At 39.3% G+C, this 23,073-nt stretch overlaps 1 protein-coding gene across 1 annotated transcript in view; it reads left to right on the top strand.

The window, feature by feature from the left end:
* The window catches only part of LOC148149901 (dynein axonemal heavy chain 11-like), a 170,439-nt gene that overhangs the window by 25,451 nt on the left and 121,915 nt on the right, over positions 1-23,073 (top strand). The window contains exons 3-6 of the mRNA XM_087987077.1: positions 4,846-5,048; positions 11,226-11,415; positions 11,577-11,676; positions 20,652-20,863. Coding sequence (XP_087843203.1) covers positions 4,846-5,048; positions 11,226-11,415; positions 11,577-11,676; positions 20,652-20,863 — 705 coding nt within the window. The remainder of the gene's footprint in view (positions 1-4,845; positions 5,049-11,225; positions 11,416-11,576; positions 11,677-20,651; positions 20,864-23,073) is intronic.

Below are 23,073 nucleotides of genomic sequence, written 5' to 3'. Positions count from 1 at the left end.
GCACTGCTCCCAGGTATTAATGGCTGTTTCAAAATCAGGGATGTCCCTCTGTGACCCTAAATGCTGATTTCCCCCAACCCTGTCTGAAAAGCTCCTTGAGTTACAGGAAGATGTGTGTACTTTATGTTCATACCAATGAAGGTGTCAAAAATAGTAACAGTATGTTGTAAGCTATAAATTTGGTCTTGTGTCTGAGTTTTCAGCGCTATGGGTGGCAGCTCCTTGCTCAAACTAGACTGCACTGCATCTACTGAGATTTGAGCTGAATGCCATTCTGATAAGAATCAAAATGGCACTTCCTTTAATGACATCAGAAGCAGGAGTTAGCTGATTGATTTCAGTGTCTGAAAGGATGGTAGAGATAGGGGCCCTTAATACATCATATTTGAGGTGTTGTAAGGCTGTGGATCAATATGTAACCTGGAAGGAAGGCTTATGATTGATAACTCTTTATCAGTCAATATGGATCTAATGGGCCAAGTAGCCACAAAACCTTTCCATGCCCTGTAAGGGGCATAATGCTTGCTTCTATTCCCACTTTGCCTGGCTCCTTAAGCTAGAAAGGAGATGTGTAAAATGTCATCTGGAAATCCGATGCTCAGCAGCATGGAATTGAAAGGACAAGTTTACCATTCAGCCTGATGCTGCATTGCTCATCCAGCGATTTCTGAACTAATCCTGACTTTGATATTCTGGCTTCAACCTCAATAACCTAGCTACTTCCCTTGACTCCAAACCCTGCACATTGAAGCTCCTCAACAAGACAATAGACTGCAGTGATCTCACCCAGTCATTTATGTGCACATGAACAGAATCATACTTGTTCAGCAAAACAGTAAAGACTGACATCCAAAATCCCTTTAATGTGGAGTCGGCTAGCATTCTGTGGGTGAGACATCCAAAGATACTTGCGGTTGAATCCTGGTCCTGAATCACTGAACCAAAATGCAGAAGGTGAGGTGGAGATGAAACCTAAGATACTTGAGAGGATAAATGAAAGTGCCAATGCAAATAAATTACGGAGAGAAAAGGTAAAGACCAAGGAAGCAAGAAGAAAGAGTATCTAGCAAATAAAACTGTTAAAGAAACCATGGCTGCTTCCTTGATGCTCCCCTTCCCATTACACTAGCAACATTTGACACTGCTTATCCATGAACCTGAAGAATATCCCACATTATAATTTTTAAAAAAATTTGGTTAATGCGTGTAACAAATTCATACTTTGCCATGTAGCAGATTTGCCTTTTGGTAATACAAGATGTTGTTTCAACATGTCACCTTGCCTGCGTAATCAGTTCCTGCTGGTGACATGTTTACACATAAATAGATCATTTAATTGCAGATTCAATTGATTACAGCAAAAAGACTAAAATTTCATCATGTTTCTTTTTCTTGCAAAAATGTTAAGGAGCCTCTCATCCCACCAACTGTTTGGAATAAGCCATCAGAAACACAATGCCTGTGTGTTCCCTGTTTTGTTTATTTAGGTTGGTACGTGGGGTGATAAACTGAAATTGCATTCTTCTACACCAAACAAGACTGTAATATGTTGTTTCTTTACTCAGGGCCAGGCTGAGTTATGGTTAGCTACATACAATACACAGCAAACAATCTGTCTCACCTGCTTTGTTTTATGCATTTGTATCCATGGAGTTGATGAGTGACCATTACAATCACAGCTAACTGTTTCATGATGAATTGTTTATACTTGCAATAAAATACTACAGCAAAGACTTGTATAAACAAGGATAAGATCTGTGTGTTTGATAACTTAAAACCTCATAATGCTCATGATTGAGATGTCCCTGGCAATAGCAGGGCTTGATAGATATTTGAGTGCTGTGACAATGTAGTTGCACAATCAATAGGTTTTAATGCATACACTGTCAATGTAATTTTCTGAGGACTTAACCTCAGGTGAGAAAACTTACCTATCAATTGTACCCACGCAAATGCACAGGTTAAATCTTGACATGCGTTAATTTAAAAAATGCATGACAGTGAAGTCACAGCCCATTTCATAGTCTGTTGTAATTTTTATTGAAATCATACTGTTGTACAAAGTCAAAACTTATCCTTTTTTTTGGATGGCACCCAGCCATGTTGCTAGTAATGAGATGTTGTACTATTGCTTCTGGAATTTTTGTTTGGGAAATTTTTAAGGAACTAGAAAGAAGAACATGACTGATTCCCTTCATGGCTACACCCTTACCTGTGTACGTAACTTCCTTTTGCATTTTGTTTCTTTCCCATTCCTAACACCACAACATTGGCTATGCTTTAGATATCTTTCTCCTGAGATACCCCTCTTAAATCCCTCCACCTTGCAATGATTTCTATGTGTGCTAAACAGGGCAAGTCTTGTCTCACTCCCCTGACATCGCAGAATATCAACTTGACCATCTGTGAAACAGCAGGGTGACAGTGCCGGTCTGCTGGTACTTCCAGATTCCTTTTGATTCCTATTCTTTCAAGTTTCTTCAGTAGTTCCTGGTTCCACAACTGGGCAGCTGAACTGAAAACTGCTCGAATTGTTTTGAGCAGTTATGAAGAAGGGTCACTGGACCTGAAACGTTAGCTCTGATTTCTGTCCACAGATGCTGCCAGCTTTTCCTGCAATTTATGCTTTTGTTTTTGATGGGTTTGAGCCTTTGTCTTGCCTTGTTTGGCACCTATTTCCTTTCCTGTACCTATGTTCCTTTAAATTTGAACAACATTGTGTTCAGGATTCACAGAAATTCCCTCAATGATACTCTATGCAAGGCTCAAATGTAGTCGGCTTTTCGTAACTTTTTCTGATCTTGAGAAACACCTGGACTCATTGGATGGCACGTGAGATATTTCTTGATATTTCTTGATTTTCTGCAACTGTGTGACTTCATTGGAAGTTGATGCAGGGAAGTGGGGCCATACACTGTAATGTGCACATGCTAAGGCTGATGTTCTGGGGATGTGGATTTGAAATAAATGGTGGAATTTGAATTCAATAGAAACCTGCAATAAAAAGGTAACATAATCACAACCATTTTGCCATCACATTTTGCAAAGACTCATCTGCTTCATTAGCATTCTTCAGGGAAGGATATTTACCATCCTTACCTGGTCTGATCTACAGATCTACAGCTTTGTAGTTAACACAGAACTGTGCACTAAGCAATTAGAGATGCTAATAGGGGAGTGAAATGGGTCAGTTGGAGTATGCCTCAGTGGTACAGCATCTTTCTGAATAGTCATCTTTGTATCAAGTTTAGAGTAGCTATGGAGGAGGGAAAAGTTTAGAATTAAAAAAAACATTAACTTGGTGTTCCGAAGAAGTCATATTGAACTGAAAATGTTAATTCTGTTTCTCTCCTCACAGATGCTACCAGAACTGATGAATTCTTAGTGGTTTTTGTTTTTACTTCAGATTTCCAGCATTCACAATGTTTTGCCCCTTTTAAACTTGGGGAGGGCTGATTTCCCCAAGATTGAGAGGAATCTGGCCCAGATACATCGGGTTCAAAACCTGGCAGACCAAAATTTCCTTTCGTGATCACTGGATGCTTCAAAGTACTTTACAGTCAATGAAGCACTAACTAAACGTAGTCACTGCAGAGTAGGGAACATGTTTGGTAATTTGCACACAACACTCCCAAAAAGAGTAAATGTGATAATGATCATTTGTTTATTGTGATGTTGATTAAAGGAGAAGTATTAGCCAGGATCCTGGGGGCAACTTCCTTCCTCTTAAACAAAATATTGATTTTCATGTCTATCTAAGAGGACATCAGAATATGGTATCTCAGTCTAGCACTCCCTCAGTACAATGCTGAACGTAGCCTAGATTTTTCTTGGTTCAGCACCTGATTCCACAAACCTGAGACTCAGAGACAATTCTATCACCAACTGAGCCAAGGCCCTCAGATGCGTACAGATGAAGAATTCACAAACAGAAAAGGTCACACCAAAGACAAAATCCGATGTGGACGTGGAGATACAGCCTTAGTAATGGTACAGAGTGTTTAGGATTTGGAAACAATGCCTGATTGTTTGGTGAATGTGGATTGAATTAGATTTATGTTAGAAGGTAAAGCAAATTGTCAATGTATGGAGAAAATATGGGGGAGTGGAACAAACTGAGTTATTATCCAGGCTCTGACACGGACTCTGGCTGAATACTTCAGTGCTAAATGTGCTATGATTCTGTAAACACCAGCATATCTGCAGAGAGCAATTGTGGTCCATTTCTCTCAAAATTACTGAAACCATCTTTATATAAAATGAAATCTTATTAAATCTTTTAACAAAGCAATGGGTCTTTGAAGTAAGTTTCATTATAATTTTTCTGCAGCTTTTCATCCAATATTCTGTCTTTGTCCTGCTATTTTGAATGTGACAGCTATGACTGGATTAGAGTCAGAGGTAGTCCTCCAGAATATCCCCAAACTCCAGTCTTCTTAAATTCACCATTCAGTTGTAATTACTGGATTGTGAACCCAAAAAGCAATCCTACTTGCTTATTTCCCCCCTACGACTTCCGTTGAAGCCAAAAATGTAATTTGAAACTTCCACAAATTATATAAAATCTTCTGATGTTGGCTGACCCAGGTGCAGACCTCATCTTACCATTACTGAAATGGCTGTTACATGCTAGGTCTAAACCTTGGCCATAGTTACCAATGTTCAAATACTTAATCCAGGTAACTCGTGTTCCAAATCACACAGGACACTGGCTGTGTCATTTCTGGCGTGTCAGATTTTGGCAGGTTTCTTGAATTCATTACATGTCATTATTTCATAATTGTTTGATGTATTAATAATGCAATACAATTAAACCAATAAAAATTCTCCCACCATTTTCCTTAGGTTCTAGTACAAGTCCTTTCATGCAAGAGAAACCACAGAACATGGCCACAGTTTATTTCACAAGATGTAGACCGTCATGTGGAAAATATTAGAAACAAAGTTTATGTTGTGAATGGCCAAGCGATGGGACGGACTCTCCTGCCTATACCCAGCGTTGCAGCCAAAATGGGAGGCAACAGTCAAAAACCAGGGAATGGGAACAAGTAAGGAGCAAACGTTAAATACTTGTCACGAATGCAGATGTTAACACTGACCATATACACAATTAGCAGTTGCACAGATCTTTCAATTAATTGATTAATTAATCAATAAATCACTCATCTATATTGATCAGCAATTTAAAAATCTGATTGATGATACTGTGGATATGAATATATGTTGGTGATTCTGAGCATCACTAACTGCGCATAATATTGCCGAGTGGAATGTCTGCCCATTTCATAATTCATCCGATTGTATCCATTGTTGACAATGTCTGGGTAGTCTAGTTTGCCATATTACCCACCAGCTGGTAAGTTGTAAAATTAGATCTTTTCTGTCTCATCTAGTGATAACATTTCACAGGCAAAAAAATCATATCTGTCTACGTAGCCTGCGTAATCAGTGTTAATAGCATGATCACCTGCATATTAAGAACAGAGTCGAAGACTCTGGTCCTGGAAAAGGACAGCCAGTCAGGCAGCATCCGAGGAGCAGGGAAGTCAACGTTTTGAGCATAAGCTGTTCAGGAGTTCCTGATGAAAGGCTTATGCTTGAAACGCCGACTATCCTGTTCCTCGGATGCTGCCTGACCGGCTGTGCTTTTCCAGCATCACACTCTTCAACTCTGATCTCCAGCATCATCAGTCTTCACTTTCTCCTCCCTGTATGTTAGGAACCGTTAATATTGAACATTTGGACTCTGATTTTTTATTTCTGGGGGCTGGGTATACAGAAACTGGAGAAGTCCTGGCTTCAGGAACCCTTTCACTGCCTGTCGTCTGTTTTGCCATTCCAGTTGCTTGCTGCTCTTTTCACCACTCTTTGCTTTCTCCTACTTGTGCTGTTTGCTCTGCTGCTTCCTTCACCATTCCCTCTGCTTCACATCACCATTCCTTCCCACTTATGATTCCTGTCATTTCCTCCATATCCTCTGTCTTCACTGTTGCCTTAGATGCTGCCTCCTATTCCCTTTGGCGCTCTCTCCCTTGAATGGAAAGAAGTGGTAGAGGAAGGTGGACAGCAGGGCGTGTGAGTAAACAAAAACAGAAGGGAACAGGGAATATTGGCGGAACTTGGAGCAGTAAAGACAGTTTGGTCTCTGCCATCTTTTTGCAGGCAGCTGACAAGTATGTGACAGTTGGTGACATTGCATGGACTGCAACTACATGGGCAAAGACCACACATCAGCAAAGCCAGGCTACATTAAATATTTGTTTTCAGTCATATAGATCAGAAGCATGTTACTCTAATTTACATTGCACATGCTTTGTGTGTCTCTTGTCCATTTACCTCCATTATCAATCATTAATAGAGTTCAGTGAACTATCCCGCTGAAACTTTAAACGTATGTGTCTGCTGGCTTTTGATTATTTTTTTGTTCTAGGTAGATGTTTTAATTTAGAGCATTTATTTTGCTGCTCTGCATTTCATGCATTTATATAATTTTATGGGTTTGTGCAGAACAAAGCTGAATGTGAAAAACCTCGCCTACAGAACATTTGACAGGATATCTGAGTTGCAATTAACTAATGCAATCGTCAGCTACATGTAATTGTGTAATTAGAGTCAATCTTCCAACCTCAGTTGCGTTTTTGTACATTACCCTTTTTTGGTATCTTGTTCAGAGCTATCTTCATTGCTGAACTTCAAAATAAAGATTTGTATTTGTAGGATCTCACAACATATCAGAACGCTGCATGTTGTGAAGTATTTTTGATGTGCAAGTCATTTTTATAGATGGTCATTTAGAACACAATAACAGCCCATGCACAGCAGTTAGACAATTATTAACCAGTCAGTTCTATTGGTGTTGGAGAATCCAAACCGCAGAAGGGCTCCTTGTTCTTTACATAATGCCTTGAGGTCTTCAATGTCCATCTGAGCATGTAATTTATTATTGTCCTCAAAAACAAAAGCACAGCATTCCATCAGCGTTTCACAGAAGTACCTGCTTAAGTTATGATCTTCAGTGGGGCTTAATCTGGCAACCTTCCGAATTAGATGAGAGGACTAATAACTGAGCCAAGCTGTCAAGTGCTGATTGAAGTTAAATGTATAAAAAAACCGAAGCAATTTCATGAAGCATACTTTAGCCTAGGATGTCACTGCAGGAATTCCTCAAGGTAGAGTCCGAAGGCCAACTTTAATCAATTGCTATATTATTGACCTTCCTTCCATCATAAAGTTAGAAGTTAGGATGCACACTGATGGTTTCACAATGTTCAACACCATTTCTCACTCCTCAGAGACTGAAGCATTCTGTGTTCACACGCAGCAAGACCTGAAAGACATGTAGGCTTGAGCTGATAAATGGCAAGTGACATTCATGCTACTCAAATGCAAGGCAGTGATCGCTTTTAACAAGAGAGAATCAAACCATTATCCTGTTGATGTTCAATGACATTGTCATCTTTGAATCCCCTTGTATTAACGCTAACGGGTTCCAGTTGACAACAAATTGAACTGGACTGGCCATATAAATATTGTGACTGCAACTGCATTTCAAAGACTAGGAAATTCTGCAGCAATAACTCATTTCCTGTCTCCCCAGTGCCTGACCACCATTGTAAAAGATACAAGTCAGGAGTGTGATGGAATACTGTCCATTTGCCTGAATGGGTTGACCTCCAGAAATATTTGAGCTTGACACTATCCAGGAAAAGGCAGCCTGCTTGATTGGCACACCATCCAGCACCTTCAACATTCACTCTTCAGTGCTGGTGCACAGCAGCAACAGTATGTACCATCGAAAAAATGCACTGCAATAACTCATTTTGACTCTTCCATCAGCACCTTTCAAAAGTTACCTTTTAGAAAGATAGGGACAGCAATTGCATGGGAACACTCACATCTGCAAGTTCTCTTCTAGTCTCATACATTTTCATTCGGAATTATACAGCATTATTTCACCATCACTGGGTCAATATCTCAAAACTCTCTTCCTCAAAGCACTGTGCATCTCCTTACTCCCCCAATGTCTGCAGCAGTTCAAGGAGACATCACCTCATCAGCATCACCTCATTTCAATTAGAGATGGGCAATAAGTGCTGGCCTGCCAGCAACACGTATATCCCATGAGCAAAAGAAACATGAGTGCATATGTTTGTTTTTATAAATGCACATCAAAGTACCGTGTCCCAGTTAGAATATCAGCATTATGTGGTTCTCTTGCATGCATTATCTCCACAAGGGCAGGAGCTTTCCAAAATGGTTAAAGTAGTCCAAACTATTATATATCTGGAGCAATTTGGTCATGTTCTTATTGGTATTGTGTTTTGAAACCTTGTGTTGTTATAGCTCTGCATTATCTACCTTTTTTGTTTCTTGGTTGTTTGAGAGATCTGGCTGGTTGTCTTTTTAGCTTAAGAATAAATTTTCTTAATGGTGCAAAATTTGAAAAGCTTTCAGAAGCACCGACTGAGAGAGTACTGTTGAAATTTGTAGCCATATGACATTTGTCGAGAGTGAATTAGACCTATGGAGTTGGGCAGGTTGTATAGACAGGTTTTTGATATTCTTGGTTTGTCCTCTGAAGACAGTGAACAGTGGAAGTTTGGAAAATTTCATCGGGCCTGATCTTGCAGTGATAATGATGGTAAAACTGTCAACACTCAGTGTTTATTCTTCCAAAACATAAAATGAGTGACAACCTTTTCTGGAGTCCATACATGCCTGCTTTTATGATTCTATGCTTTTCTATAGTATGCACTTGAATTTACCATAAACTGAAATCCCTGACGTTGCACCATTGTACCATTAGTCTCGCTGTAAAAAAGCTGTCTTGTTGAATGAGGTGTTAATTGTGCATCTATAAGTGTACTAATTTCATAATTAGTGAAGAAAAGCAATGTTGTTTCTGATGATAAAAGAAGTGCCAGATTTTTAAGTGTTTTTAATGTTCACAAAATATATTTTAGCTTCTACTATAGTCCACATTTATGTTCGTCATTTATTTTAAATTTTAGAAAATTTTAATCAAAATTTCATTTATTGAAAAGTGATTAATGCAATTTACTTCCAGTTTGCTGTCTGAGAATACGTTAGTGTGACTAACTACTTTCTTGCTTAATGATTTCATTGGAGCTAGACACATAGAGATCCTCTTGATTTGGCGCCAGATTGAAATTAATGTCAGACAAGTGCAGATCCACAACAAAGATCACTAGATATTTATGCTAATAAGTGCTGTCATGTTGCTGTGGATTACCAAATCAGAACTATGATGTTTTTGCCCCAGGAGCTTCTTACTCGTTAACTTTGCTTACATGTGACATCCCAGAGCTGCATTTCAGATTGCTTTCAGATTTAGCAAAGTGACCTTGCTTGATGTTTGCATACTGAGACCATTACTGAAGCAAAGACTAATACTAAATAAAGTAGTAAAACAAAAAAAACTAGAATAATTATTATTGTAATACCATTGTTAATTTGCAAACCAGGAAAACTCAATCTTATTCAAAAATAAAGAGTTTGAATATATTTGTCTTATTTTCCTCCCATTTGTACTACTGTAACTTTTAATTTACCTGATTCTAACTGTTTTTTTCCTCAATTTTACCTTTTTAACTCTACATACTTAAATCTTTGCGGCTTTTTTCTCAGCAATATTACAATCCCTTCTTATATTATTACTGGATAAGTCAGATGCCGGAAACCTGGCCTGATAGGTCATGTTTTGTTTTACTTTTGTTTTAATGATGTGGTCTCTCACCGAAATACAAGAATGAAATATTGAAGGTTTTATTTTAGTAATAAAACTGAAGTTTATTAACCAGAAGAACCGAAGCTAAAATAGTATAAACCAAGCTATTTATAACACAAATTCAAAGAGTTTGAAAAGCACAGTAAATGGAGAATTCCGTCAATTCCAGAACACCCCTTGACAGGTTCCAAAAAAAGTCCCTTGTACATTGCCTAAAAGCACTTGTTTCACAGCCAGAGAATAATATTGTTTCCTAATACCTCGATAAGATTAAGGTGATTGTGACTTTAACTCTGAGATTGGAAATGCTGAGAGATTCTTCCTGGAGCTAATATACACAGGGATTTCACTGTACTCAGCTTCAAGTAGCCTCTTTTGTCCCAACACTTTTAGATTGGGACTATGACAATCTCCGTTATTCTTATGTTTTGCTGTATTCCATCCATCTCGGGAGCAACAATCTGTGCAACTATCTCCATTTAAGGGCTTCACAGAACTGCTGAAGACAAAGTGAAACTGAAAAATATATTTCTCTTTAAGCTACGGATGCTTCCCCTAAACTTTAAAAGCCCCTAAACTAGAAATTTCTAACAGACCTTTAAGAACAATGGTTTACCTTGCAAAGTTATAACTCATCCTTCGATTAAGAAATACATTAGTATAGCTAAAGTAGCTTTCGCAACTGTTTTTTTAAAAAAAGTCTTCATGGTTACAGAAATACATGCAATTTAATTATTAACTTCAGATACAGAGAAACACCATGAACCCCAAATCCAAAACCTTAACTTAAAACAAATGATATTAAAATTTTATATAAATTAAACAATTTATGTCTTGGCATTCCAACCCAATTCTGTTGTCTTATTTGGAACTTGGATCTATTTAAGCAATATTGCCTTTGGCTTAAAAAAAACTTTTCCCGAGGTCAGTTGCTCTGCCAATCAAATGGCAAAGATTGTTTGTCATGACTGTAGCACATTAGAAAATTAGAAGATTACTACACGTTTTGATACTTAGTTACTGACTGTTAGACAATGATAACCACTGTAACCAAAACAGAAAATGCTGGAAATGCCAGCAGGTCAGGCAGTATCTCTGAAGAGAACAAACAAATTAATATTTCAGCTCTCACTCTGTCAAAGTTGAAAGGCATTACAGATGAACAGCATTCTTAAAAAAAAAGAACGAGAATGGAAAAACAACCACAAAGATACAGAAAGGGAAAGGAGAGGATGACTGGCAGTAGGTCTCAGTGTAAAGCAGTAAATGTTTGAGGTGTTATACAAACCTGCAAAGATAGGCAATATCCTGAGAAAATATAAATAAGTAAATGACATAAGACATGCAGTGTGTATAATCTTTCTGTCTTGTCCAGGATTTCCTCATATTGCTTATGTGTCATTTCAATTCATAATTTTATTTAATCAAAGGTGAATTATTTGAGATTTCTGTTTCATTCCTGTTTTGTGCAATTTAGGCTGGACCATTATGATCGTTTAATTGTTCATCCAATTGAATCGATGGTAATCAAATGGACTCATGAGATTCGGGATGTATTGAAGAAGGATTCAGCTGAACCATTGTTGCAAGGACTTAATCCAGGTCCGAAGACAGAGCTGGATTTTTGGAAGGCAAGGAAAGAAAACTTGCTGTGTATTCATGAACAAGTAAGTGGAGCAAGAACAGGTTGGAGTATTTGGCTTTCCTTTTTTCTTTCAAAACTTAGTCTGTATCCTAAATTTAAAAATGTTTAGTGTCTGTTGCCATTATATTTGCTTATTGGTAAGTGCAGGAAATTAGTCTTACTTTAACTGTTACATTCTTCTAGCTTCAGACTCCAGTTGTTCGAAAAATGGCTAAAATCCTAGAAACTACAGAAAGCAGCTATTTTCCCACTTTCAAACAAATTTTACAAGATGTTGCAGGTGGTACGTATTGCGCTTGTAATTTGTAAGTAATATTGATGGAATGTTTTCTAATGCAGTACGGTGTTGCCTCTGAACAGTGTAAATATTAGTTTAAGGTTGTTGATACAAAGGCTGATTTGTACTAATCATTTTGTATCTGTGAAAATGATATTACATTGTGTTGGTTGGCAACTTCTATGACATGAAGTTGACAAACTAGTGATTTTTGTTTGAGCAAAATCTGCGAGAACATTTCATGAGTGCTGTTGCATCAGGTTAATTCCAGTTGTCTGACTGTGGCCTATATGCTTTTATTTGAGGAACTCTGAGGGGATTAATTCATTTAAACTCAGAGGTATGATGTCAAAAAGGATTCTCTTGATCTCCAACAATTTATTGCTGTTTCTGTCGAATTTGATTCGAACTTCCATTAAAATTATGGGTGATAAATAAGACAGAAGTTAACTACTGCATTATTTTTACCATTTTAACCTTGTAAGAAAATAGAACATCGAAACAGAATCAACATTCAAGGTCATTGTATATATGTAACAATCTACTTGATTTCACTAAAATGCAAAAAGGAGCTGAATCTGTAATTTGGATTTGTTGTTTCGACTTTGCAGATATGAATGTGCTCTGAATCCTTATGGTACACTAGATTGGTATTCCACTGACTGCATGTGCTTAACATTTGTATAAGTGCGTTATTCATTTCCTTTTTAAACAAATAATAATTGTAGATCAATCTTTTCACTTGCGATGCTGCATCTAATTTTACCAACATGACCTCTGTTCTGTGAAATTTATGTAAAGGTCTGCTACTAATTTTTTCTAAATCTGTAGATGTCAATTATATAATGATTAATGCACTTTAAAAAACAAAACTTTATCATGCAAGATAGCTGCAGGCACCAATTATAGGTGAATTATGTTGTAAAATGGCATATTGACCAACTGCCTACAAATTTGTATTTGCAGTAATTTACTGTGGCTACAGTGGCTCATCAGTCTATTTCTGTGACTATCTTGTAAACTTTACAAAATGTTGTTTGATGTCCTGTGACATTGCTAACAGTGAATTGGAGAAATGATAACGTATCACTGTCTCAGACGTCTTTAATATCCTATTTCTGTTTCATCCCATTGCTGCATTTTTTCCTCCCTTTAACTGTTTTCGATTCCCTCTATTTGCATTGTTATCTTTTCTGCCCTTCATCTTCTTCCTTTTGAGTGGGAGATGGTTAGTAAGGTTTAGTATGATGAGGAAACATGCAATCAATAACAGAACAGATGGGAGGAGTATGGAAAATGTGGTTTTCAGGTTTCTTCACACTCCTTCACTCTTGTGTTAGCCCTGTTTTTTTACTTGCATCATGTCACGTACCAGTGCAGCTCCCCAGTCACCTATTGTCTTACAAATCATCACTGGCTCCATTTCCTTATTGATTGATTTAGCAGTCATTGAATTCTCCCATCCCCTATTGCTAGTCTGTTGCTCACCACCTCCTAGGCATTGCATCGACCTCTCAAAACCTCCCTCCTACTTCTGATAGTGGGTGCCAAAAAGACCTTGTCAAGAGGGTAATGGAATGCTCCCCACTTGCTTGGATGAGTGCAGCTCCAAGAACACTCAAGAAATATCCAGGACAGAGCAGCCACTTGATTGGCATTACATCCACAAGATCCACCCCCTCTACTACTGACACTCAGTAGCAGTAGTGTGTATCATACAGAAGATGAACTAAAGAAATTCAGTAAGGGCTTCATAGACAGCACCTTCCAAATCTGCGATTGCTACCTTCGAGAAGTGCAAGGGAAGCATATACTTGGAACACTACCATCTGTAAGCCCTTCTACAAGCCATTCAACATCCCGACTTGGAAATATATTGCCATTTCTTCAAAGTCTCTGGGTCAAGCTCCTCGAACATGATATTGTGGGTCTACCTACATCATTGGATTGCAGTGGTTCAGGAAGGCAGCTCATCACCAACTTCTCAAGGGCAGCCAGGGATAGGGAACAAATACTGGTGCAGCCTGCAGTACCCATATTTCAGGAGTGAATTTAAAAAAAAACTTGAATGTAGTGAAAGGGAAGGTAAGAAAATATCTAGGAACTCACATTGATGGCATTGTTGACAGATCATTGTAATCCTGCACGTCTGTGAAGATATGTTCACTTAATCTCTCAAAATGTCTGCTCTAGTGTTTCTGTAACAGTCAATCCCAATGAAGCTGCAACTATTTGAATTTGGGCAACTTCTTCAGACATGCCAATGATGGAAAAATTTGTAACATCCAAGCAACTGACTCCTTGACACCAGATAGCATTGGATGTCATGGACTATTGAACTGTCACATTGTTGACTGCAGCCAAAATATTACACTTCACCGTGGCAAACACTGAAGTTCCATGCAGCGTGCAGTAATATTGATAGGGCATGCCTTCTTTCCTGAGTGGCCAGATGAGAGAGGTTGTGCCCAATGTTTCATCTCTCTGGTCCACCTCTGTCCTCCAGGATACTCAAGTATTTCACAGCTGTTTAGCAGTCTGTGTGAAATCTGAAATGTTGAAGGGTGATGGAAAGTAAAATAAGAGGTACCTCAAGATTGCTTCCAATACGTATGTTGCCTATCATGAGTGTCTGCACTGTGCAACACCCAGATACAGGTGGATGAGAACTGAAGCATAAAAAGCCACCTAACTTCCACGGCATGCTGCATTACTACACTGTCTCACTGTCTGATACTTCTTCCTACACAGGACTGTAAAGTGCAGATACCTGAAGGTGGGATCAGCTGAAGATGCCACACATACAATCATATGTTTTAGATGACATTTATTCATCAACTCAAAGGTTCCAGGAGTGCAGAAATAAAGAGGGCACTGGAGATCAGAAAGCTAAATTCAGACCTCATTGTGGAGCTCCAACAAAGATAAAGTCAGATAAAGTTATGGTTATATGTTGCAAATCCAAAGGGCTAGTGCTACATTGGGTGAGTGAAATTAGGCACTTATTCACTGGAATTGAATTCCCCCTGCCCCCCCCCCCAAGAAAAACCCTTGAACATTACACTTTGACCATGAGAATAGAAGAGCAGAATAGTTTTAAAGGTGTTGCTGTCCATAAAATTGGAACATGTGCAAAGAATGCAGCAAGTTAGAATGCAGGTAAAACAAACAATGAGTAAGCACATGGCAGACTGACCTTTATTACATGGATAATTTTGGCATATCAAGATATCTTGTTAAAAATGTAAGGGACTATCGTGAGACCACATCCATAAGGAAAGTGACACTTGTATTAGCGACAATAATGAAAGCTTATTAATTTTTTTTGGCGGGAATGGTGTTATCCTTTAATAAGAGATTAAATTGGGCCTATACATTCCGGAGATTAGAAAAATAACAAATGATCTCACCGTAACGTGGAAGAATTCTGAAGGGGCTTTATAGTGGTGATGCTGAATTTTCATTTCTAAGGCGAGGAGCAGAACTTTCCCTTGCCTCAAGAGACATGGACAATGGCAAGAACATCAGGACAGCATGGTGGGAATGAAAAATTCATAATCCTGCCATGAATAAACAGATTTCAATTTTTTCCCTTAGAGTTTAAACAGCAAGATCTGACACTTGCTAATGAGCGGTGCCTACCTTGTTTCTATACTTTTTCATCCTATTAATAGCTCATCTTGCCTCATGTGGTTAGGTAAATGATTACAACTGAAAGTCAAATGGGGCCAGATCTTAGTGGGATGAAGAGGGACTATGGTCTGCCTCCACAGTCAGACAAGGGTCTTATCCGACCTTAGACCAGGTGTTGAACAGCCAGGCAGTTGGTCCAACCAGAGTCCAAGAATCAGTGTCCTTACACTTGGGGGTTTGGGCCACAGTCTGTTCTGCAGGTGAAGTGTAACGGTCAGGTCAGTGAGGGTGCTGTGGAGACAATGGGGACTGGGAAGTGCTCAGTCCCATTTATCCTCACAAGTTAGTTCAAGAGTTGCGCCACAATCAGACCTGAGGTTGGGTATTAATGGTCAGAGGGTTAATCAGAGACCAGTCAACCCAGTACTGGGAAAAGTGCAGCTCAGGTCCGGGGTCACTGGAATGAGCCACTGAGGGAGTGTTGTTCGTGTAAAAGGGAAATTACAGATAGAAGGTTGGGAATTCAAACATCAGTGAAGGGAACAGTAAATTGTGGGGTAAGGTTTTCTCAAGTCACAATCATTCAAGCCTCAACATGGGATATGTGTAAGGCCAAGAAGGGGTTCAGGGAGGTAAATTAGATTAGATTACTTACAGTGTGGAAACAGGCCCTTCGGCCCAACAAGTCCACACTGACCCGCTGAAACGCAACCCACCCAGACCCATTCCCTTACATTTACCCCTTCAACTAACACTAAAGACAATTTAGCATGGCCAGTTCACTTAACCTGCACATTTTTGGACTATGAGAGGAAACCGGAGCACCCGGAGGAATCCCACACAGACGCGGGGAGAATGTGCAAACTCCACACAGTCAGTCGCCCGAGGCGGTAATTGTACCTGGGTCTCTGGTCTCTGGGAGGCAGCAGTGCTAACCACTGTGGAGAGCATTACCATTATACAAAAGGTTTGATCAGAAATGGGGGGAGGCTGGAAGGTCATCAGGGCCACAGGCATAGTAATATAAAAGAAACATGAAGGTTGGGGGTCGGGGGAGAGGGGAATCTTCATTTTTCTCGGTGGAGCCTGCAATTCAACCACAAGAACGGAAGGCTGAAACCTTATCACCTGTGCACTGTGCAATAAAGGAGCAATATAGCTGTCACTACATGTAAAGTGAATGAAGCAAATCATTACTTTTCTCTTTTGAAGGCAGAATATAATTTTTGAATGTAAGGCTCTGTTAAGGCCAACTTTATGAAGTATGTAACCACTGATTGGGTAATGCCACTCATCTGCCAGCAACTTGAATTTTACTGAAAGGTCATTCTTTTGACAACAATTAGCATTAAAATTTACAGCCTCAAGCAATCACAATCACTACAAACTTTTCATTAACTTGCCCAGTCATGTCCAATGCCTAAAGCTATACAGACGCAGACTTTATAATCTAACCGAGTTTGCTATTCCTACATTCACTTCTCAGACAATGCTTCAGAGCTAGTGCATTCGTGTAATAACAAGATATCTTGATATGCCAAAATTATCCATGTAATAAAGGTCAGTCTGCCATGTGCTTCCTCATTGTTTGTTTTACCTGCATTCTAACTTGCTGCATTCTTTGCACATGTTCCAATTTTATGGACAGCAACACCTTTAAAACTATTCTGCTCTTCTTTTCTCATGGTCAAAGTGTAATGTTCAAGGGTTTTTTTGGGGGGTTGGGGCACGGGGGAAGGGGGAATTCAATTCCAGTGAATAAGTGCCTAATTTCACTCACCCAATGGAACACTATCACTTTGGATTTGCAACATATATCCATAACTTTATCTGACTTTATATTTGTTGGAGCTCCATAAAGTGAGTAACTTTGTTTCTCTACATTTTTACTCGATCTGCCGTCTTCTTGCCCACTCACTTGCCTACCTTTATGTTTTTACAGCTTCTTTGTGTCCTTTTCACAGCTTGCTTCCACCTACCTTCTACAGTTCTGTCCCTCCATCTGAGTTAATACTAATGATTGAAATTAGCTGAGGACCAAGCATTGATCCAGTAGTCTCCACAGCTTGTCAACTTGAAAATGTAGTATGAAAGTAGTGTAAGAGAGCTGGCTAGAAATATGTTGGGATAGTTAACTATAGAACTAAACCATAGGGCATGGTTTGAGCAGCAGACGATCTGAGGCAGTGGTGGAATCAGGCACTGCCTTCAAAAGAGAAAAGTAATGATTTGCTTCATTCACTTTACATGTAGTGACAGCTATATTGCTCCTTTATTGCACAGTGCAATAAGGTGATAAGGTTTCAGCCTTCCGTTCTTGTGGTTGAATTGCAGGCTCCACCGAGAAGAATGATGATTCCCCTCTCCCCCGACCCCCAACCTTCATGTTTCTTTTATATTACTATCCCTGTGGAACTGAGTGGTCAAGGTGATGCCACAGAAATGTGGTTGGAAGTTCATCTCAATGATTATAAACAGGTTACTTCAGCAACAGGCAGATATCTAGAAGAACAGTGAAATCTCTGACTAGAGAATTGAGTTTCTTGTAGTGATCAATGGCTTAGTCTTCCTGATATTTATTCTGAACTCGCACTGGATCTTGGACAGGCTGTGAGTATATTTTGGTATAGTGGTGGAGTTGAGAGAAAGATGGAAGAGTTGGCTGATATGAGTTTCTGGATAAAAACTATTGCATAGTTTACCATTGATTTTTACCAAGAGGCAATGTATGCATGAGAATTACGAGATATTGCATCCATCAAAGACACCAGAGCAAACAAAAGAGAAGAAGATTGAGGGTGTTTACAAATATATTAAGGAAAAAAGGGTAACTAGGGAGAGAATAGGGCCCCTCAAAGATCAGCAAGGCAGCCTTCGTGTGGAGCCACAGAAAATGGGGGAGATACTAAATGAATATTTTGCATCAGTATTTACTGTGGAAAAGGATATGGAAGATATAAACTGTAGGGAAATAGATGGTGACATCTTGCAAAATGTCCAGATTACAGAGGAGGAAGGGCTGGATGCCTTGAAACGTGTAAAGGTGGATAAATCCCCAGGACCTGATCAGGTGTACCCAAGAACTCTGTGGGAAGCTAGAGAAGTGATTGCTGGGCCTCTTGCTGAGATATTTGTATCATCGATAGTCACAGGTGAGGTGCCGGAAGACTGGACGTTGGCAAACGTGGTGCCACTGTTTAAGAAGGGCAGTATAGACAACCCAGGGAACTATAGACTGGTAAGCCTGACCTTGGTGCTGGGCAAGTTGTTGAAGGGAATCCTGAGGGACAGGATCTGCATGTATTTGGAAAGGCAAGGACTGATTAGGGATAGTCAACATGGCTTTGTGCGTGGGAAATCATGTCTCACAAACTTGATTGAGTTTTTTGAAGAAGTAACAAAGAAGATTGATGACGGCAGAACAGTAGATGTGATCTATATGGACTTCAGTAAGGCTATCAACAAGGTTACCCATGGGAGACTGATTAGCAAGGTTAGATCTCACGGAATACAGAGAGAACCAGCCATTTGGATACAGAACTGGCACAAAGGTAGAAGACAGAGGGTGGTGGTGGAGGGTTGTTTTTCAGACTGGAGGCCTGTGACCAGTGGAGTGCCACAAGGATCGATGCTGGGTTCTCTACTTTTTGTCATTTACATAAATGATTTGGATGCGAGCATAAGAGGTACAGTTAGTAAGTTTGCAGATGACACCAAAATTGGAGGTGTAGTGGACAGCAAAGAGGGTTACCTCAGATTACAACGGGATCTTGACCAGATGGGCCAATGGGCTGAGAAGTGGCAGATGGAGTTTAATTCAGATAAATGCGAGGTGCTACGTTTGGGAAAGCAAACCTTAGCAGGACTTATACACTTATTGGTAAGGTCCTAGGGAGTGTTGCTGAACAAAGAGATCTTGGAGTGCAGGTTCATAGCTCCTTGAAAGTGGAGTCGCAGGTAGATAAGATAGTGAAGTTTGGTATACTTTCCTTTATTGGTCAGAGTATTGAGTACAGGAGTTGGGAGGTCATGTTGCGGCTGTACAGGACATTGGTTAGCCCACTATTGGAATATTGCGTGCAGTTCTGGTTTCTTCCTATCGGAAAAATGTTGTAAAACTTGAAAGGGTTCAGAAAAGATTTACAAGGATGTTGCCAGGTTTGGAGGATCTGAACTACAGGGAGAGGCTGAACAGGATGAGGCTGTTTTCTCTGGAGTGTCGGAGGCTGAGGGGTGACCTTATAGAGGTTTACAAAATTATGAGGGGCATGGATACGATAAATAGACAATGTCTTTTCCCTGGGGTCGGTGAGTCCAGAACTAGAGAGCATAAGTTTAGAGTGAGAGGGAAAAAAATAAAAGAGACCTAATGGGCAACTTTTTCACGCAGAGAGTGGTACGTATATGAAATGAGCTGCCAGAGGATATGCTGGAGGCTGGTACAATTGCAACATTTAAGAGGCATTTGGATGGGTATCTAAATAGGAAGGGTTTGGAGGGATATAGGCCGGGTGCTAGCAGATGGGACTAGATTGGGTTGGGATATCTGGTCGGCATGGACGGGTTGGACCGAAGGGTCTGTTTACATGCTGTACATCTCTATGACTCTAATTGTCATACCCTGGCCTTGATTATTTAGTTAACTGTGTAACCAAGTGAGCTGAATTCTTCTGAATTTTTCAGGACTGTTAGAAACCAGATGAACAGCAGTTTGATGTGATCAGCATTAAACTAGTAAACTATCTCTTTTGCATGTTGCAGTCTCTCTGTCTTATTGCTGTCCCTTATTTGTTATTGCTGTCAGTTTTCTATGCTTTTATAACAAGAACACAAAACAACAGTGATATAACATCTGTTTCTATTTTTTGCCCTTGCACGTGAAGATGCAAACAGAAGTATATGCACGGCTTTTCCTTTTTTAAAAATAAATACTCAATTTAGACATCACCTTGGCTAAACAACTGACATTTCCCGTGTTTTTCTAATCGAGTGAGCAAATGCAATGAAGCCGAATTTGCTCAGAAATATATCCTGTCAGTGCAACTAACTGAAAGGTATTGATGCATCCAGGAAATCTTGGCATGCTGTACTCATTCAGACTAGAGAGTCTGACCTCAGCTGTCAGGATCACAGCCTTGTTAGCATCGCCTTGGCTTCTGCCAAAGCCTTCCCAAAGAAATTTTAATAAACTCTTCAAAAAATGGAAAAAGCTATTCAGTAGGTACATTTATTCATTACTTTGCAAAATATGTATTTTAAAATTTTGTTTCAACCTTTATTAGAATGGTTTTCCCATGTTTTTCTATCGTGTACTCATATTGAATTCTTAATGTTATAATTTTATTCAGCATTGGTTGAAGTCCAAGACATCGACCTCCATCTTAGACCGCTGCAGCACCATATTGAAATTTTGCAAGAGAGTGAACTTGCAGAGACTCTTGTGTTCATTCCAGCTCTCTTTCACACCATCTGTCTCATCTGGAGCCATTCCAAATTTTATTGTGTTCCTCTTCGCATCATTGTTGTCCTGCAGGAATTCTGCAATTTGTTGATTGAAAAGGTAATTTTAAATAAGTGTAAAATTGACTCTCAGCTATCATTAAGCAAAGTGATCGTGTTAACAGAGAAGAAATATCTTTTATCAAAATATTATAAGAATCTGTCCATTGGCTGAAATTGTTCACAGCAAAAAGTAGTCTTTGGTATCAAAGAAGGATTTGATTATGTTACGGATTGTTTTAAAAAAAGGCTGATTAATTCCCCTGATTAAATAGCTAAGCAGTTGTAGCTTTATTTACTTGAAATAAAAGATTATTGTTGCAAATTAAGCATGGTATCTCAAATTGTTTTTAATGCTGCATTGACTGACCTAACTGCACGATTCTGCTGATGGATAAGGATGTGTTTTTAGAAATATTTTATACTTTAATCTTCAACTTTACTTATTGCAGTAGAAGTATGCATTTAAAAATAATCATTGTAAATTAAAATACTTTTACTGTCTTGTGGTTTGGATTTGATGTTGATAGGTGAAAGTGAGAACTGCAGATGCTGGAGATCAGAGTCTAGATTAGAGTGGCGCTGGAAAAGCACAGCAGGTCAGGCAGCATCTGAAGAGCAGGAAAATTGACGTTTTGGGCAAAAGCCCTTCATCAGGAACACAGTTGATGTTGAGTTTAATGACACAGATTTTTCTTCAGAGAGTTTTAAAACTTTCTACTTTTTCCCATTTCTTCTTCCTTTTCAGTTGGCACTTTTTCTGCAGGGTGATTAGATTAGATTAGATTACTTAGATTAGATTACTTACAGTGTGGAAACAGGCCCTTCGGCCCAACAAGTCCACACCGACCCGCCGAAGCGTAACCCACCCAGACCCATTCCCCTACATTTACCCCTTCACCTAACACTACGGGCAATTTAGCATGGCCAATTCGCCTAACCTGCACATTTTTTGGATTGTGGGAGGAAACCGGAGCACCCGGAGGAAACCCACGCAGACACGGGGAGAATGTGCAAACTCCACACAATCAGTCACCTGAGGCGGGAATTGAACCCGTGTCTCTGGTGCTGTGAGGCAACAGTGCTAACCACTGTGCCACCGTGCCACCCACGGTTTTTATTAGGTTTTTATTAAAATGTGAACTATTTTATCTTCTGACTTTCATGTAAAAGTAGATTTTGGAAGGAGTCATCAGGTGTCCTTCAAATTTGAGTCCCTGGGTCATTTACTTTCCTGGGCTCAGGAATAGTTAGGCCTGTTTTAGAGGTCTAGCATAACATAGCTTCATCTGAAATTAGTTTTCCTTTGGTTTTTTAATCTGTTGGTGAACACACATAACAAAAGCTTGTGTAGATGAAGGCAGCAGTTAGAGATTGGCATTAATTAATCATATAACAAACATCATCATCACAATACAGTTATGTTTTTTGCAAGATTTTATTTTCACAATGTTTGCATTTACTTTAATTTTAACATTCTTTTGAATGACTGCTTGTCACTTCTGGCTATGCCTGACATGTTAGAAGCAACACTTTCAAACTTTGAAGGCATTTCAATCGGCAAAAATCAATTGTGTGGAAGAATATTTTCAGTCTGGGGCTGTTGTGTTGTAATGCTAAGCATTTTAAGGTATTTACTGCTGAATTGGATTATGAAAGATCTTGAGAAAGGATTAGATCTGTTTATTAGCTGGGGGATCAGTGAGGAAAGTAGTATGAACTCTGACACTTTTTTTGAGAAATTCAGCGCATACATCCAGCCGAAGTCAACTCATCGGATCCATCAATATAAATGTAAAGGGGCTGAGACAAGAACTATGGCCAACAAATATAGACTCCAAGCAATGGTTGAAGGGCTGGTAATAAGCTATTTTGGTACTCTGCATATCCTTATGTGCAAATTGCTTTGATTGGAAAAGTCAAGCTCACAATATCACAAGCTGTTGTGGACAGCACAAATGAGTGAGGATGGCAGAAAAAGAAAGGCATTTTGCTGAAAAAAAAACATGTTTTTCCAGCCAAGGACAAATAGTCCAATTCACTGGTATGAATTTCAGAGTCTGAGGCATGAACTGAGGGGTCCTGGTGACAATTTCTTAGCAAGATTGAGAAATGCAGACAGGAAATTTAAACTGTAGGAAACAAACAAAAAAACTTAGCTCCACTGGGGCTTCTACTAAGTGAAATTTAAAAAGTTGCCTGGGAGTAATTGGCCCTCAATCTTGTATAGAGGTTGTATATGGGTGGCACAAACCGATGGAGATGCTGATT

Source organism: Chiloscyllium plagiosum, unplaced genomic scaffold, assembly GCF_037043375.1.
Source record: "Chiloscyllium plagiosum isolate Xiang-an unplaced genomic scaffold, Cpla_swu_hap1 HiC_scaffold_5, whole genome shotgun sequence".
NCBI classification, from domain to species: Eukaryota; Metazoa; Chordata; class Chondrichthyes; order Orectolobiformes; family Hemiscylliidae; genus Chiloscyllium; species Chiloscyllium plagiosum.
Note: the sequence above shows the minus strand (reverse complement) of the source record. Positions and strands in the feature narration are given on the sequence as shown.